The following is a 16,924-nucleotide window of genomic DNA, read 5'->3' as shown; positions in this document are numbered from 1 at the left end:
CTGCTGAATTCTTTTCATAGTTAGGTGGTAAGAATGAACTCTCCAATATCCTGGTAGATTATGAATGCAGTTTGACATAAAAGGTATACCGAGAGTATAACACCGGGTCCGTCTCTTACACTAACAACAGGCTCTCACCGATAGAGGGCACTTTGAAAAATGCATTCCAATAGTGTGAAGTTACATTATATAACCGCTTCGAGATCCATACCTTTGTATGCGCGTATCATGGATTTTTTTTTTTGTGTGTGTGTGTGTTGTTGATAATTAATTTCCTATAATTTTACACAGTTCTCATAACTTCTAGACACTTCTTCAAGATACCCATGATATAACCCACGTCTATTTCTTTTTAATACATGTTCAGATGTAGAGAAGCAACAGAAAATGTTTCAAATAATTGCTGATCTTGGATCAACATACGTTGATTTCAAAAAAATAGTCTAAAAAAATGTGCTAATCTAGAAATAACATAACATGATGTAATCACGCTAGACCAGATAGAGATTTTGTGTTAAGTATTATCCTCGAAGACTTTAATTGCCGGCCAAAAGATGTTAATAACTTGTTAGATTGCCATTACTCTTGAATTCTAATAAACATAGGTTGAAATTGACCTCTTAGTTTTATCACGGAGCTCTCATTGCTCTTACTTAGATGCATTCACCGTCCCCCACAGGGTTTGACAACACAGGTTCCACTTCTCGCATTGTTCTTTGTCCTCATGTTAAAGGGATAGTACAGTATTGGTGGAGATGAGAATTGGGTTTTTAACTTTTTGCAAGATACCAATAAAACATTTCTGAAATAGTACAGAGCATACCATTTTAAGAGGAATTTAAAGTTTCTTTGAAGAAAGTCGGGTTTGGAATGACTGAAACATCCAAACACAAATTAAAACAAAGCGATTGTAATGAAAGGTGGGTCCCACACTTCATTAGAATCGCTCTGTTGTGGATATCTCAGCCATTTCATAACCGATTTTCATCAAATAAACGTTGAATTCCTCATGGAATTACGTGCTCTTTTACATTTCATAAGAGGTTTCTCATTATCTCACCAAAAATGTTAGAAACCTGAAATTAGGTCCCAACCTCTATGCGATCCCTTTAATCTGTGAACTGTAGATCTTATCATCGTTTCACTGACAAAGTTCATCTTTCTTTCTTTTTTACAAGAACTAGAATTCTGCCGATTTGTAGTTGAAGGTGGCAAAAGTATTAGGCACGTTTCAACCGCTAAAAGCAAAAGCTTTCCGAACAGATTCCAAAAATTAAACACGTTTTATCTTTCCTCATTTCTCTCCCTCCGAAAATGATGACGCCATTCCCTCCTTTTCACTTGATACCTCATCCGGACGACAAATCGGAATCAATCGGCATTACGCACGTCCTAGAAAGGACCTGGATTAGAATTGGTGCGTTTTGCGTGCACAGGTTCTCAATCCCCGGTGCGCGCACATTGGGATGTTGCCTTCTCCATCCGTCCGCCGCCCATCAAAGCATCATCTTGCTCGCAGTGTAGCTGCGGACCGTGCCGTATGAGTGAGCACGGAGCCCTCCCACCACTTCGCTCCATTGTCCACCCGCCGGATCCCTTACAAAGCCGCCTGAGTAACCTATTGACTAACACCACTGCGCCCGATTCCCATCACAAAGAGCTCACGGGCGCGGCGGGCAACGAAGACCCATCCTTGTCAGCCATCGGATCAAATAGGTAATTATCAGGTATTTCGAAGAATGCGAATTGAAGAATCTCAATAATTGGCCAATTTTTGATATGGGTAGCGCATAGTCGACGATTTCACTTGGCAGTATTTTCTATTTGTATTGGGATGTCAGGGACGTCGTGCAACCAGACAGCTGGTGGCAGAGCGAAACAGGTGCAGGGGCGGGTTTCACGTGTGCGTAGCGTAGCCTAGGAACGGACGCTGTCGAGTGTGCAATTCATACCATACGGGGTGCATATGCGAGATACGGATGGGAAATTAAGCAGATTGAAATTAATGAATGCGTTTGATAGGTTTTCCTTTTCATTGTGGTATAGGCCCTACAGTACCGGCGTATTTTTATAGTGTCTTGTAGAAACTTATTTAGGCATCAATATTTCAAGAAGCTGACATAATCTTTTTGAAGAAAAACTGTTGGATTTGGGTAAAATTGTTATGATTTAAATGGAGGGGCCTACTGCAAAAGTGGATATTTTTGCGCGAGTAATTTTATCCGCTCGGCTGGGTTAGATGAATTTTGTGTGTTTTTGATACCACAGAATCACGACATTACGTATTGCATGCAAATATATCTGCACGCTTTTATTTTTGCTCTAGCTTCTGGAAGCGCGAAATGCATGAAAATTTCCACAGCACAAAAATGTCTACTTTTGCAGTAGCCATTTGTAATCTTCATATTTTCGTTCTTGAAATTATTAAAAGTACCATGATTTTGTCACACATTCTGCAACTTCAAGTACAGTCCCTGTTCTTTGAACCGACAATTAATCTTGCAATTTTTTGTGCCTACTGTGTTCTAACATTACTGGTATATTTGTTTTGTTTACTCTTTGTGGAACATCTGGCCACTCACCACAGGGAGTAACCATGGCATATAGTTCCCCCACACTTGCAGAATTTCAGGAACATTTTCGCAGTTCAGCAGAACGTTCGCGCTTAAGATCAGCTCGCAATGGAATTCCGAGCCCTGCACATAGTGCGCATGGTGTGCTGATCAGGACATCCTTGCAAAAACGGTCCACGGACAAGAAGGCGAAGAAGGTTCGCTTCTACCGGAATGGAGACAGATTTTTCAAAGGGATCGTTTATGCCGTTTCTCCGGAGCGCTTTCGGACTTTTGAGGCTTTGCTCGAGGACCTGACGAGAACTTTGTCAGATAAGGCACATTTACCGCAGGGAGTAAGGCATGTCTTCACAATCGACGGAGCCAGGAAAGTTACATCCCTGGAGCAACTGCGGCCGGAAGAGAGCTACGTGTGTTCATCCCAGGACATCTTCAAGCGCTTGGAATACCAGAGGAATAACGACCCCGCGTGGAAAGTCGGCCTGGCAAAGAGGGAGAAAGACGGCCGGGAGAGCATCACGCCGTTGCCGCGTTCCACGGATGGCATCATTGAGGACAACCGTGAATTCATCAAGCCCAGGTTGGTGACCGTCATCAAGAGTGGTGCCAAGCCCCGCAAGGCCGTCCGCATCCTTCTCAACAAGAAGACGGCGCACTCCTTTGAGCAGGTTCTCACTGACATCACCGATGCCATCAAGCTGGATTCCGGTGCTGTTCGAAAGCTCTACACCCTAGATGGGAGACAGGTATGTTTCTTTGTCAAATATTTGATAATTATGTCATTTGAACAGGCTTTCTTTAAATGGGAAGGAAACCCATGTGGATTGAGTAAATGCAGCAATATTAGATGTATCATTGAAACTTTGAGGAAAATCAGACAATCTGTTCAAAAGTTATGAATTTTTATAGTTTTTGGTGCAGCCAATAACCTACTGGATGAGAAGACCACTACAGTTTATGATATAAGATGTAAAGTTCAAAATCTCACAATATTTCATTATTTATGAAAACTATGCATTCCCTTCACTTGTAACTGTCATAACATGCTATAAAAAGTAATATTTTCCCCTAGTTTCTGATAGAGGTACATATTTGTAACTGAAGTGCACTTTCATTCAAATGCTAGAAAGGTGAATGTTTGTTGAATTTTTTCTTTTCTTTATCATTCTTCATATCATGTGATGTCACAAACTGTATAATATTGAGGGACTTAGTCTTCTCATCCAGCAATGGCTGTGCCAAAACTTTAAAATGTATTTATAACTTTTGAACAAATTGTTTTAATTTCCCTCAAACTTTCACTGATGTGGTCTACTAGTATTGCTGCATTCACCCAATCCACATGATAAATTTGGGTTTTATTCCCCTTTAGAATCTGATTTCATGTGTATGCCTCCATCTTGGATTTGCCATGAATCATTTTGCTCTTTGAAATCACTTGCTTGTCTGTTTTTACCAGCCTGGCATACAGGAACCTCTGCTGATAAAAATTAATCCTTGACTAGCTATTTTGTAAGCAGGAATACCCCCCCCCCCCCAAAAAAAAAAAAAACAAACAAACAAACAAACAAACAAACAAACAAAAATCAAACAAAAAACAAACAAAAAACAAAAAAACAAAACAAAAACAAAACAAAACAAAACAAAACAAAAAACAAAGATAAAGGAAGGAAAAGAGCAGTGAACTAGAGGACTTCAAAGCAGCCGTAAACATTCTACCATATGTTTTGAATAGTGTTTTATCATTCAAGTTCAGAGGGGATGCCTCTGAGGATACCAACTGTCTTATTCTGTAATTGAATCAATGTTTTTCTCAATTACTGGTAATGATGACACGTCTGTGAATTCCAGTGCAATGCATTTCACAGTTCTGTAGTGCACTGCATTAGGGAGAGGTTTCAAAGATTCAAAGGCACCCCTCAGATTCTGTTCAGTTTGGTGGTTTGTTTGTGTGTAACGACATTGATTCGTTGATATTCGTGCATGTATGTAGGGAAGCAGGACTGACTAATAAGACAGATATACATCGTACTTGTAGTCACAGTTGAAGAGAGAGAGAAGGGAAAAAGATGGTGGTAAAAAGGGAGGGAGGGAGAAAGGGAAGATTGAAAAGTGAGAGAAAGAAAGGGTTAAAGAAAAAACAAGGAGAAGAGGAATGGGAAGATTCCTGCATGAAGAGAGAGGGAAGGGGGGGGGGGGGGAGGGAGATGAATCAACATAATTTTTTAGACTGCCATCATGCTGTAGCAGTTTGCATGTAAGTAGGTAAGGATGGAGGGCCTGCTTTAATTAGAGAATACGTCATGCGGCTCAGTGATTCACTCGGAGTGAGATCAGGGAAGCATCCATGCGATGCAGCGAGTTAAATCCTCCCAGTGTGCTAAACTCATCCCGCCAGTATCGATGACATTCTAATTTTTTGTCTGACATCACGGTGGTCATCCTGTCATATTAGCATTATCTCTAAAGAAATAGAGGCTTTAGTGCAGTTGTCAATGATCTCGTAAAGAGTAGAGCAATATAGAACAAAATGTTCTCAAATGTTTTGTTGAAAGGAATTTTCTCTCAGTTGTTCAAAATGAAAACCTAACCCAAAGAAAAGGAACAGAACTTTATGAATGTAAACAGGGGTGGATCCAGGAATTCCGTAAAGGGGAGGCGCCTTTACAAAATTAAAGGGGGGGCGCCCCCCCTATTTTTCCCCTTTTATTTCTTTTGTTTTAACAAAAAAAAAAATAAGAAGGGATGCGCGCTCTGTGCACCCCCCTCTGGATCTGCCACTGGTAGATGTAAATGTTATACTTGTAATACCCATAGATATGTATTATATTCAACATACCAGTAATAATTGTGAATGTCAAATGTGCAGTTGCATTGCTGTGTGTGTGTATACAAGTTACATTCCTTCTTATTGCATGCCATGCTCTTAAAGCAATTTACAATGTATGGGACCCTATACATTGTAACTCAATTGTACCTCACTGTACAAACAACAGCTTAGACTTCTGTTCAGTCGTGACAAGAGGAAGCCAGAAAATTCAGGTTTGCATGAAATTGGCTTCATTTAAAAATAATCTTCTGGAAGAGATGATCTGACGCCCAAATTACAAGTCCTTGTTTCCTGAATAGCTTTTGATGCCGTCATTGTACAATACTCAGAATATTCTTGCTCACTTACAAGAACCTTGGAAAAAATGGCAGCAAGGGGAATTAGTGTTCTACCAGGGAGGTGTGAGCTCCCTGGTTCTACCAATAAGTCTACATTGTACTTCCAGAACAGTTTATACCACTTATTTCACTCTAATGGCCTTCATTTATTTGAAGAGTGTACATGTCTACTAAACTGGGTCAATAACCTTTTGATTAGATTTGCTCTTCACATACAGTGGATGTAACTAGTTCTCTAGGATTGATATACACTAAGGTAAGAAGTAATGTACAACTATGGCTGCCTTCAGGAAGAGCTTGTGAATAACAAGGAAGCCTAATTGTTTCTACACACTTGTTGGGTTGCGTCAGAACAGGGAACTGAAAGTGCGCTGCTACTGGATTCCATGGTACACATGTTTGTAGGTCCACTGCCCTGTACTTACCACTGACAGTTCTACATATTAAATAGAATTGAATCAAATTAAATCAAATCAATGAATTGAAGCAAACTGAATTTGAATCAATATGATTAATTTTTTTTTAACGTCATGCTAAGGAAGCGATGACTACTTGTAAGAACAAAGCAACTGTGGGACTGACAGCTTTAAGTCCCTTCCAAAGGACTGTTTTTAAGGCAATTGAATCAAACTGAATTTGAATCAATATGATTAATTTTGTTTAACGTCATGCTAAGGAAGCAATGACTACTTGTAAGAACAAAGCAACTGTGGGACCGACAGCCGACAGTCCCTCTCAAAGGACTAGTTAGGCAATGAGGATAAAGTGCCTTACCTACATAGTACATGTAGGGGTACAACCAGGTGACTTGAACCCCCCCCCCCCCCCCCCCCCACTGAGCCACAGCATACACGTGTATCCTCATGCAAAAACAATGTTTACAGTATGTTTGAAAATGTTATTCCAGCTGGTGGGCGTGAGAGGGTTAACTTGTAAGAGCTGTAACTTTGTGGGAAGTCTTGATATAGCACACATTTAAGCATTTGGAAAGGCATACTATAGGCCCTATTAACAACAACAACAACAACAACAACAACAAAGAATAGGTGTTGATGATCATATTTGACCACTACTAGGTATTTGCCATGATCTTGCTGTACAATACCATGTTATTATTATACCATGTTATAATTACCATGTTACATGTAGGCCCTACCATGCAATATCAAGCTTTTTAAAGAAAGCAAGTGTAAAGTAAGAGTCAAAGTACTGTACCCTTATCTTGACATCAAAATTCTGGTTGTCTCTCAGTGGTCTTACATTGTACATTACTTCACAAACTATTTCATAATCACTTGCCAAATTATCGCAAAGAGACCTAAGATAAAATGTCACAATCTAAACCATGTACATTGTAGCTGTCAAATATGACCACACTTCCCATAAATGCAACTGTTTACCTTCAAGAGATAGACCTACCTTGTCACTTCATAAAAATGTCATGAGTGATCAAGTTCTTATTTTCTGTATGGTACCCTAAGGGTATCCTGGAACTGATGACTACAAGTCTGTGAATACCATACTGATTGAGATATGTATCCTTGATATTGAGGCAATAAAGTTATTGGAAAATTAGGTCGCTCAAACAAGTTTCTGTGAAAGCCGGTGTCTGTGCAGCTGAGCTGTCTTGTTTTACACCAGGTTTTGTGTCAGCATTAGTCATCAGGTCTTATTATGAGGCGCATCTCTCCCGCCGTTCACAGCGGTGGTGACGAACAGAGTGAGTCACCATGGCGATGCAGAGGAGGGAAAGGGTGAGAATGGTTACGGCATGATGGAGGATGCGGGGACGGGCTTGAGAAGAGATGGTTGCAGCGGTTTGCTAGTCTACGCCTGGATGACCTCCCACGCATCCACTAAACCATCACTGGCATGGCTTTGAGGCTCAAGAGATTTGCTCATCATCAGCTCACCAGCCCAAACACTCTTCTTTTCACATGTCTGACATCAAGGCACAGATTAAAACCCATTGAGGATGAGCTGAATTTCTATCACACACATTTCCCATAGACACCTGCCCGAGTATACAGTACTTGGGACTAGTTTTCAATGAGTTAATCGCAGTCAGGCATGGGTACCTGCTGAGTCTTGTTTTTTTCTCTCTTTTCTTCTCATTCTGTATGGAATGTACTGTTTGGTAAATTACAGGGAGGTGGGGGAAGTCTCTTCCCACCTCCCTGGTACATACTCTCATATTGCCACGATGGTGCAATAGCAATTATAAATTGAATGTGGGGAAATATGAGTCTGACTCATAGACTAACGTGATTCAGAAGCATATGATGACCCCCTGATACCAGACAACATGGCATGAATGATGTGACACATTAATGTCCTGGTATGCAGGTGGTTAGGATAGGAGGTAGTGTGATGACAGACAATGCCATAAAATTTAACCAATTTACAGGGCAGCTGGGCAAAGATGGGGGGGGGGGGGGGGGATGAGAACAATCCTGTGCATTATATTCATGTTACTCTGCACTTTTTAATGCCCAGAGTCTATTCAAGGTGTTTTTGTTTTGACTGGTTTTCTTTTAAATTGTCAGCAGGCTACAACACACTAGATATCAGCAGCTGTTAGTCAATGTTGTAAAGATTTTATTGTCTCTCCTGCCAACTCATAATGATCCTCCTAGAGTTATAAATTATACAATGTACTTTTAATGCAAGATATGATTTTCAACCGCAACATAGCTAGTATGTGATGTACGTGTAATGCACTAAAAACTATGAACAGTTCAAGTACATGTAGGCCTACACTTTTCCCATAAAAGCAAGGGTGCTCACATACAATGTATTTAAAATATGGTACAGAAATAGTGTCTACATTATGTCATTTCAAAACAACTATGAAATTACTGAAGATTCTATAATGTCAATAAAGTTAATCCAGATTTTGTTTTACCATAGGGAAAATGTATCTTCCAATCTTTTTTCAAGGAGTTGATAATGATTAACTGTATTACTGTAACAACAACAAAAAATGTTGTACTTTCTGACCCCCCCCCCCCCTCCTTGTGATGTGCTCATGGGACATGTGTACAAGTGCATGCAACACAATGAAAAAAAAAAAGTTTCCCGCTTTTTTCCCCCTGAATATTTTCAGGAGCATTATTCTGGATTTGGGGCAAGCTGAGTCCAAATTGTATTCTCAAGCCAGACTTGGTTTCTGCATTCTCTCACAAATGTACTCTAAAATCTCTCACAGATCCCCTATGCATCATGAGTCATGCATGCAAACATTACCTTGCAGTAGCTCAGATTCCCAAGGAATATCTGAGGGTTCGTCCTCTCTTCAGTCTTTCTTTCTTTCATTACCTCTGCCAAGGGAGGAGGTTATGTTTTCGTTACCGTTGGTTTGTTCGTTCGTTCGTTCGTTTGTTCGTTTGTTCGTTTGTTCGTTTGATCATTTGTTCGTTCGTTCGTTTGTTCGTTCGTTCGTTCGTTCGTTCGTTTGTTTGTTCGTTCGTTCGTTTGTCTGTGCGCAAAATAACTCAAAAAATAGACAACGGATTGGGATGAAACTTGCAGGGAAGGTTGAGAATGACACGAGTAACAAACGATTAACTTTTAGTAGTGATCCGAGAATTTTTAGGGAATTTATGAAGGATTTTTGATATTTTTTTTTCTTCCTTTTTTTCCCTCACTGGGATATTTATTATTCTCTTTCATCTATACACATATTACAACATATTTCAAATAACATCATGCTTTTTTTTCGAATTCAATACAATATACATCAAGAAAAAAGGTGTCTAAAAAGACATTTTTTGATATTTTGGCAGGGAGGGTCAGTGAACTTGGGAGTTCAGGCTGCGCGTATTTGAGGTTTGCATGCGCGCACTAAAGTGCGTGCTCTACACGTAGTTTCTGCTGGGGTGAGGCGCGCTGTGCAGCTGAGGGTTTATGACATAACAAAGGCTTCTATATTGGGACATCGGGAGACTTTCAGCACACTACTAGTATTATAAACACTTTCAGCATGCTATAGTACGTATGGGTGGAAATCACTGATCCGTATATATGGAAGAAAAAGATCAGTGATGGAAATGAGCTGCATGCTTGGCAGAGGTCTGTGCTCTCAGAGTGCTTCTCTAGTTCTTTCTGTCTTTCTCACTTCTCTTTCCTTTCTTGCTAGATCTGTCTTTTCTTCCTCTTCTTCTTCTTCTTCTTTTTTGAGTGACAGGAGAGGGGTATGCAGTACATTAATTCTTAACTTCACAAGAGAGAATGTGTAAGTCTGATGATTGAGGGCCACATCAGCAAAGTAATGTAAATATATTCAAGAATAAGGTTTCAAAAGAGAATTCACTAATAAAACTGAATATTCTTTATTATATCAAAAGTGTTGCATAATTACTCAACTCTTATACAATAGAATGAATTTCAGCAAAGCTCATGATAGGCCTACATGGAATTACCTTCCATCATTGAAGCTGATACATATATTTGTATCATTCATTTTCAAATAATCCACAGAATTCAGCCACTGTTTGATTTCCAGTGAAAAAGATGAATCATCAAATTAGCCATGTCTGCATTTTTTTTTGCCCCTCATTTGTTACTCAGTGTTATGATATCTGATAACCATGCCATTGTCATTGTATGCTGTTCAATTCAATTCAAATTTAATTTTCACTTTTGACAGAACGTACAGTAGCATTCAATGCACTCTTTTTGTAGTGAAGGAAAAAATGATGTAGGCTTTGATGACACGCGCCATGTACAGAATCAGGTCAGGTCAGGTCAGGTCACACCCGCACCCGTAGCATTTCTGCCGTTGGGGCACTGAGATGTCCTTCTCCAGGTTTCCTTATCCTGCACCATTCTCATACAGATTTCCACCGGCTTCTCCACCCATATCCTCACATCATCCACCCAATTCCTCCTTGTACAGGATACAGTATACAAAATGGCAAAACATAATATGGCAACTTTGTAATACCAACAAATTATTATAGATGACCGAGATGAACAATATGTAATGTAAGAGTAATGTAGGCCCACTTCCTATCTTGCCAAAAGGGATGATCTTGTTCAAACCTTGTCTGCAAAGTAGAAGGTCAGTACCTGAATACAAACTGATTGACCCGTGACTACACTGTATTTTCACTGTCTTTATATTCACGACCTTCTCTCATGCTAAATCTGTTCCACTACTCAGGGCATCCCTCGCATTGAGCATCCCTGGCCCACAGTTCTTCTCCCCCAGTGTGCCGAACACCTCATGCATACTCATGTCACAGTCGTTGACCTCCACCATTATTCACCCAGGAGGAGATCGCCCAGGAGACACTTCATCCCATCTTCCCCATCTTCCCCATCTTCCCCTTGATTCGCTTCACTGAACGAGTCCTTCTGCATACCCTCTCTAGATAAAAAGCTCATTGCTTTGCCAGTAATAAGCTTTCTTTGTATTCATCTTCTAATCGTGTATTGCTTTCATCCCATACTCTCTTCCTATGTATTATCTCAACTAATTTCATGTTGCTTCTTTTTCCATATAATGTTTTAGTTTCTAATTTTGTCATGCGTCATGTTTTCCTTGTCTTAAACTCTTTCTGTCTATAAATCCATATATCTCTTTATCTCTATTGCTGTATCTTGCCTTACCCCTCTCTCTCTCTCTCTCTATCTATTTATCTTCCAGGTGTCTACCATTCTATCTACACGTAGATCAATCTCAGTCATTTTTGGATGTGTTTAGAGAACTAGTTATCTATACTTATCAATCATCCTTATGAACTTATTTCACATTACCAATCTCAATCATACTCCCATCTGTTTATCCATCTGCTAATATCTATTTCTCCTCTCTATCCATATGTATACATTTGTACATAAAATTATATTCTCTACTGCATGCTTTTTTTCCCCTCTCTTTCTCTCTCTCTATGACATATATGTTTCATTTCCTATCCCACTATCTCACAGCTTATCTCAGTCATAATTCACCTGGAGGGAGATTGAATGTCATGCCATTTAGTCTTTTGCTGCATCAATTTTAATGCAATTATGGATATGATTTGCTTGTTTGGGCCTAATTAATGTATATGATAGTGGCAGAGTAGAATTCATTTCACTAGATGCCTCAGATGCTTAAGATGGATGGCATGAGTACCTGAGAGTTGCTATGTGATGGTTTTAGGGTTTACAAAGGATGATATTTTTGTTTGGCGTATGTGGCAGATTTTTAGAAGGCTTCTAAGTACCGTACTGGAGATAAGATGAATAAACAATTTATACATTTCTATCAAAATCTATCCCAACCCACCAATAATAATAATAATAATAATGATAATAATAATGATAATAATAATAATAATAATGATAATAATAATGATAATGATAATAATAATAATAATAATGATAATAATAATGATAATAATAATAAAAGAAATTATACAGCTTGTAGATGTGGTTTGTATATGAGAATATGAAAAACAAGCCATTGAGAAGAACATTTTGTGTATTTGTTAAAAAAATGAAATGAAAGAAAAAACTGCAGCTCACATGCAGCAAATGCACATATCAGTCTATGATATTTTGTAGTTCTTTGTCAATGATTTCCATTAAATCTGGACTATAGACTGTCATAGCTGAGTGCCATTGATTTGGTATACGAATGGAAATTAGTTTTCAGTGGAGCTGAAAGAGATGTGGTCACAGTTGACAACAGGAAATATAATATCCATCTCTATGAAGCAGCTCATTGCGGTTACCTTCACATGGAACAAGGTCTTGTCATGTGCATCAAAAAGAAAGTCTGGTTGAGACAAAGTCCGAGCAGTTAAGATGAACTCCTGTCGTAATTAATGGACATAGAAGGTTGTCATCAATCAGCAGGTGTTCAGATAAAGGGTTCATTATCAATGGCAGCTGGTCCTAGGGAAGTAAGTGATAATGTGCTTCCAAAATTGGGTACATTTTTTTTGGCTCATTTTCTAAACTGAACTTAATGAGAACATTGTGATAAAAAATACATGTTAGAGACACAACTATGACATTGTAAAAGCCATGTTCAACAAAATGTAACAAAAAGATGAATTCATGACCAGTATTTTGACATAATATGGATGTATTGTGAAGCTGTAATTTTTTATTACTTTTTATCAGAAAAGAATCATATCCATAATAGTATTTACTATAAATGCTCTTCAGCAATTAGTGCCATCTTAGATATATGTATGTATTTTTCATGTCCACATGGTCACAAGTTTAGATAAACCTGCATAATTAGTCAATCAGATACAATTCCTGCTTGATTCTGGTCAGAAATGAATTTTTACCATTTATCATGGTGCAGTAAGCCTTTAAAATGTGAACAAAAGAAGGAGAAAGAAACAAAAATGATAGATGGTGTTTTGAGAAAGCAAACATGCTCAGGCCCAAAGGTAACCAAAGTTCAAGTGTCAACATCCATTTAATGCCTTGTTTTGATACATAGTGTAGGTAGCTTTATTTCGTAAGCGAGCTACATTTTGCACTAGATTTCTTTATAAATCCTTGTGCATTTCAGTCAAGATAAAGAATGGCCATCGCTAGTCATCAGATGATATGCCTGTCCTTTCTACCCTGTTTTCTCAGCTTAGAGATTGATATTTAGGAAAGACCTCATTATGTACAGTCTAGATTTTATTTCATGTTAGGTAACATGTGCTCGAATGGAGTAGATCTAACAATAGATTGATTGCAGTGTCGCTGTGTTTGTTCATATACTTAAGTGTGCAAAAAAAAAAAGGAAGAAGAAGAAAGGCTTACTGTGTTCGTTGATGCCCTTCAAATTAAAAAGAATATATCCATCATCTCATGCAGTAACTAGTTTTGTAAAACTGATAGGATATAGTAAAATTCAATGTCATGTTTCTGTTAATGCTTTGATCAAGAGTATAAACATTTTTGTTCAAAATTGATTTAGATTTGTTGAATATGAGGGTAATTGACCCATGAGTAAGATATGCTCTCATGGTCAGCAAGCAAATGTGCCCAAATTCAGCGGGGCATAGATTTCTGATTTGATATCCAGGAAATGACATTAGTCACCAAATCATTTGTCAACAAATTTTGGTGTTAGTTTCCATGAGTCAGGAGAATTATTCATTTAAACTCATCTCCCTATTGCACTACAAATAAACGTGCCTGAATTGATCATTGTAAATATTAACACAAATATCTCAATGACAAAGGAAGATAAGAAAATCCATATTCCTGTGTTGCTACAACAAAGTAAGTCATCATGGGGGGTACCGTAATAGCGAAATCGATCACTGCTGAGGTCAAATTTGTGAGTATCAGATAAGGTAAACAACCAGGGATGTAAGAGAAATGCGTTTTGGTCAGTAACATGGTGAGTAGTCAGGATTTTGATGAAGAATTTTAGCAGGGTTGACATTTCTGTGTTTGATGAGAACTATGACTCATACAAGAGAGAGGGAAAAAAATGACATCTAGAGTTGATATTGATAAATGGCCATGAAGGTGACCCTGATATCCAACCTTTTTCCTTCAATCTCCTCAGATTGTTTCAATTTGTAGTCTCCTGTATCCTTTGCCAGGCTCAAACCTGTACTGCAAATCTGTATCATTTTGTTGGTAAAGTTTTTTTTTTTCCTCTGCCAAGGAGGTTATGTTTTTGCCAGCACCGGTTTGTTTGTCTATTTGATTGTCCATCCGTTTGCAAAATAAATTCAAAGCATATTAAAGGATTCGGATGAAATTTTCTGGAAAAGTTGATAGTGACGCAAGGATTAGATGATTAATTTTGGTAGTGATTGGGATCGCTGGATGGATTTACATATGTACGGGTGGAAATGAGCTGGTTGGCTAAGATTTGCACTCTGTGAGTGCTTTTATAGTCCTTGTTTTTGTTTGGTCACATCGCAGCCTCGAGGATTTTTGTATATTTTCAAGTTTATTCGAATTATTGTCCAAGCTGCACATTTTTCTCCCTTTATCAACCTAGTCTCTTTCATCTTCATTCTGATTATCTATCAAAGGAAATGTGATTGATAGGATAAATGGCATTTCAGAATTTTTCTTTTAGTGGCGCTGACAAGTATTACCCTGTACTGAGCTCCAAACAAAGATGGTGGTTTGTGGAAGGGAAGAAATGCACATGTGAATGTGAATGGCTCTACCTGCCAGTTCCGTTCAAAATGTTCTCGTGATGTATGTTTGGCAGGCATGCTAGCGACAGGAATGACTTTGTCAATATTGGGGTTAATCTGTTCTCGTTTTCCTCCCCGTGGTTGTCTGGGAGGTTTGGGGGGATGTTGTTTCTTGGAGGATGGATGTAAGGAGTCTGTGTTTGGTTCTCCTGGATGCGGTTCTCCATCTTTCATTGTCCCAGAGTGCAGACAGACAGAGAGCACACAGTGCTGCATCCAGACAATAAAGTCTGCCTCCACTCCCTGGGAACAAAGCCCCCATCCTCCTGCTTGAAGCTCCTCTCAGACAGCCTATGATTAGTCTGGAATCTCAGACCCTCATTCTGTGTTGATGCAGCTTCTGTGAACAAAATAACAGATACACATAATTAATAGCACCTCTATTGTTAACCTCATAAATATCATGAAAAGGGGAGGGGGAAAAAAGGGGGCAGAGAGTGAAAGTTGCTGTTCAGAGGCATTTGACTTTTGATATTCACTTACTTTTCCTCTCTTGTCTGAACTTATCAAATGTGGTCTTTACATTGTGTAAGTACTACACAATGATCTTAACCAAAAGGCCAAGAAGCGTAGTATCATGATGATGGTAATAGTACATGTTGCCCACTTAAAGACTTATACACTGAATGCAAAGAATCATTGTAAAAGAAAAATAGAATTAGAAATGCAGTGATGAAATAAGTTACAGACAACATCCATGTAGGCCATCACCATCAAAACTGAAATTAAATAGAAGTGAGAAATGAGGCTGCCGTTCAGATGCCTTTGTTCACTGTTAGGGTGCACAGTGCATGTGGCAAATAGTAGTCATCTTTGTAAATGGTGCGGCTGTATCATATGCACTGAGTCGCAGTGTGTTAGCCTGGATGTATTATGCTATCATTGAAGCATGCCTAGTACATAAATAAACAAATGGGTGATTTGAATTTGACATAAGTGGAGATTTATACAAATTGCTCCATGTAGATATTGGTAGTAGAAGCACACAATATCTCATTGTTATATGGAACACTTTGTGCTTGACACCGACATTGATAGATTAAAAAATGGATGCTTAAACTGCAGATGTGGTCAACAATTATCTCTCAGTCTGTCCTCTAAGGTGAGGATAAATATAATTCAAAATTTGAAAGCCCTAATGTTCGTCTTTATTACAGGTTTAGTGTGACTGTCAGGTGTCACATTCTCCCATGAAATCAGTTTTGGTGCATACGTGTATGATATACAATATTTTGAGTCTGATTGTAGAGACTAGACCCACTCTCTGAATCCCAGAATGAGGATTTGCGGGACCTCAGTCAGCGAGGCATGATGGCCCCCTCACCATACAAAGACAGTCGTCCCTCCCTCTCCCCCCTGTTCTCTCTCCATCTCCTCTTGTCATCACTCTCCCCCATCTCCCCCTCTCCCCTTTCTTCTCAGCTCATCGTTTCCCTGTCTCTGTTTCTCTCCCTTTCTCCCATTTGCTCCCCTTCTTTCATTTTCATCCCTTTCCCCCCTCTGTCCCCTTTCTTATAAGTCATCCCTCTCTCACTCTACATTGCTTCCCTTTTTCTTCCTCCCCCTTCTCTCTCCCTCTATTTCTCTCCCTCTTCTTCTCTCTCTCCATCTCTCTCCTAGAGGACCGGTCTCCACCAAGTGCCATCCCCTCTTCCCGACCGTCTCCTCCCGACCGTCTCCTATTGATTTCACACTGCCCATCAAATCCCTCACCACCGCTAGCTGGGCACGAGGATGTGTGAAGCTAGCCAATAAAAACCGCTTTTGTGTTGAGTTTAATCCCCTCTTTCCCCTCCTCCTCTCCCCTCCCCTTCCCCCTCCACTTCACACACTCCATTTTTGTTATCTGATTCAAGGAAATAGGCATTGTTCATTCAGATTTTTTTTCATATATTTTTTTTTTTTTTTTGGGGGGGGGGATGGGTGTGTGGACTGCCACTGATGGTTGAGATGGATTAAAGAAAAAGAGGAGAAAGCTCTTTGCACATGCTCTGGGGACATTTGTCCAGGTTTGTA

At 39.2% G+C, this 16,924-nt stretch overlaps 1 protein-coding gene across 1 annotated transcript in view; it reads left to right on the top strand.

Moving 5' to 3' along the window:
* Window positions 1–1,649: 1,649 nt before the first annotated feature.
* The window catches only part of LOC139710026 (serine/threonine-protein kinase DCLK1-like), a 43,664-nt gene continuing 28,389 nt past the window's right edge, over window positions 1,650–16,924 (top strand). Inside the window, exons 1-2 of the mRNA XM_071621978.1 lie at window positions 1,650–1,716; window positions 2,588–3,319. Of these exons, the coding sequence (XP_071478079.1) occupies window positions 2,597–3,319 (723 nt within the window). The 5' untranslated portion in view covers window positions 1,650–1,716; window positions 2,588–2,596. The remainder of the gene's footprint in view (window positions 1,717–2,587; window positions 3,320–16,924) is intronic.

Source organism: Diadema antillarum, unplaced genomic scaffold, assembly GCF_040938485.1.
Source record: "Diadema antillarum isolate AM-2024a unplaced genomic scaffold, OU_Dant_1.0 scf00000038, whole genome shotgun sequence".
Taxonomy (NCBI): domain Eukaryota; kingdom Metazoa; phylum Echinodermata; class Echinoidea; order Diadematoida; family Diadematidae; genus Diadema; species Diadema antillarum.
Note: the sequence above shows the minus strand (reverse complement) of the source record. Positions and strands in the feature narration are given on the sequence as shown.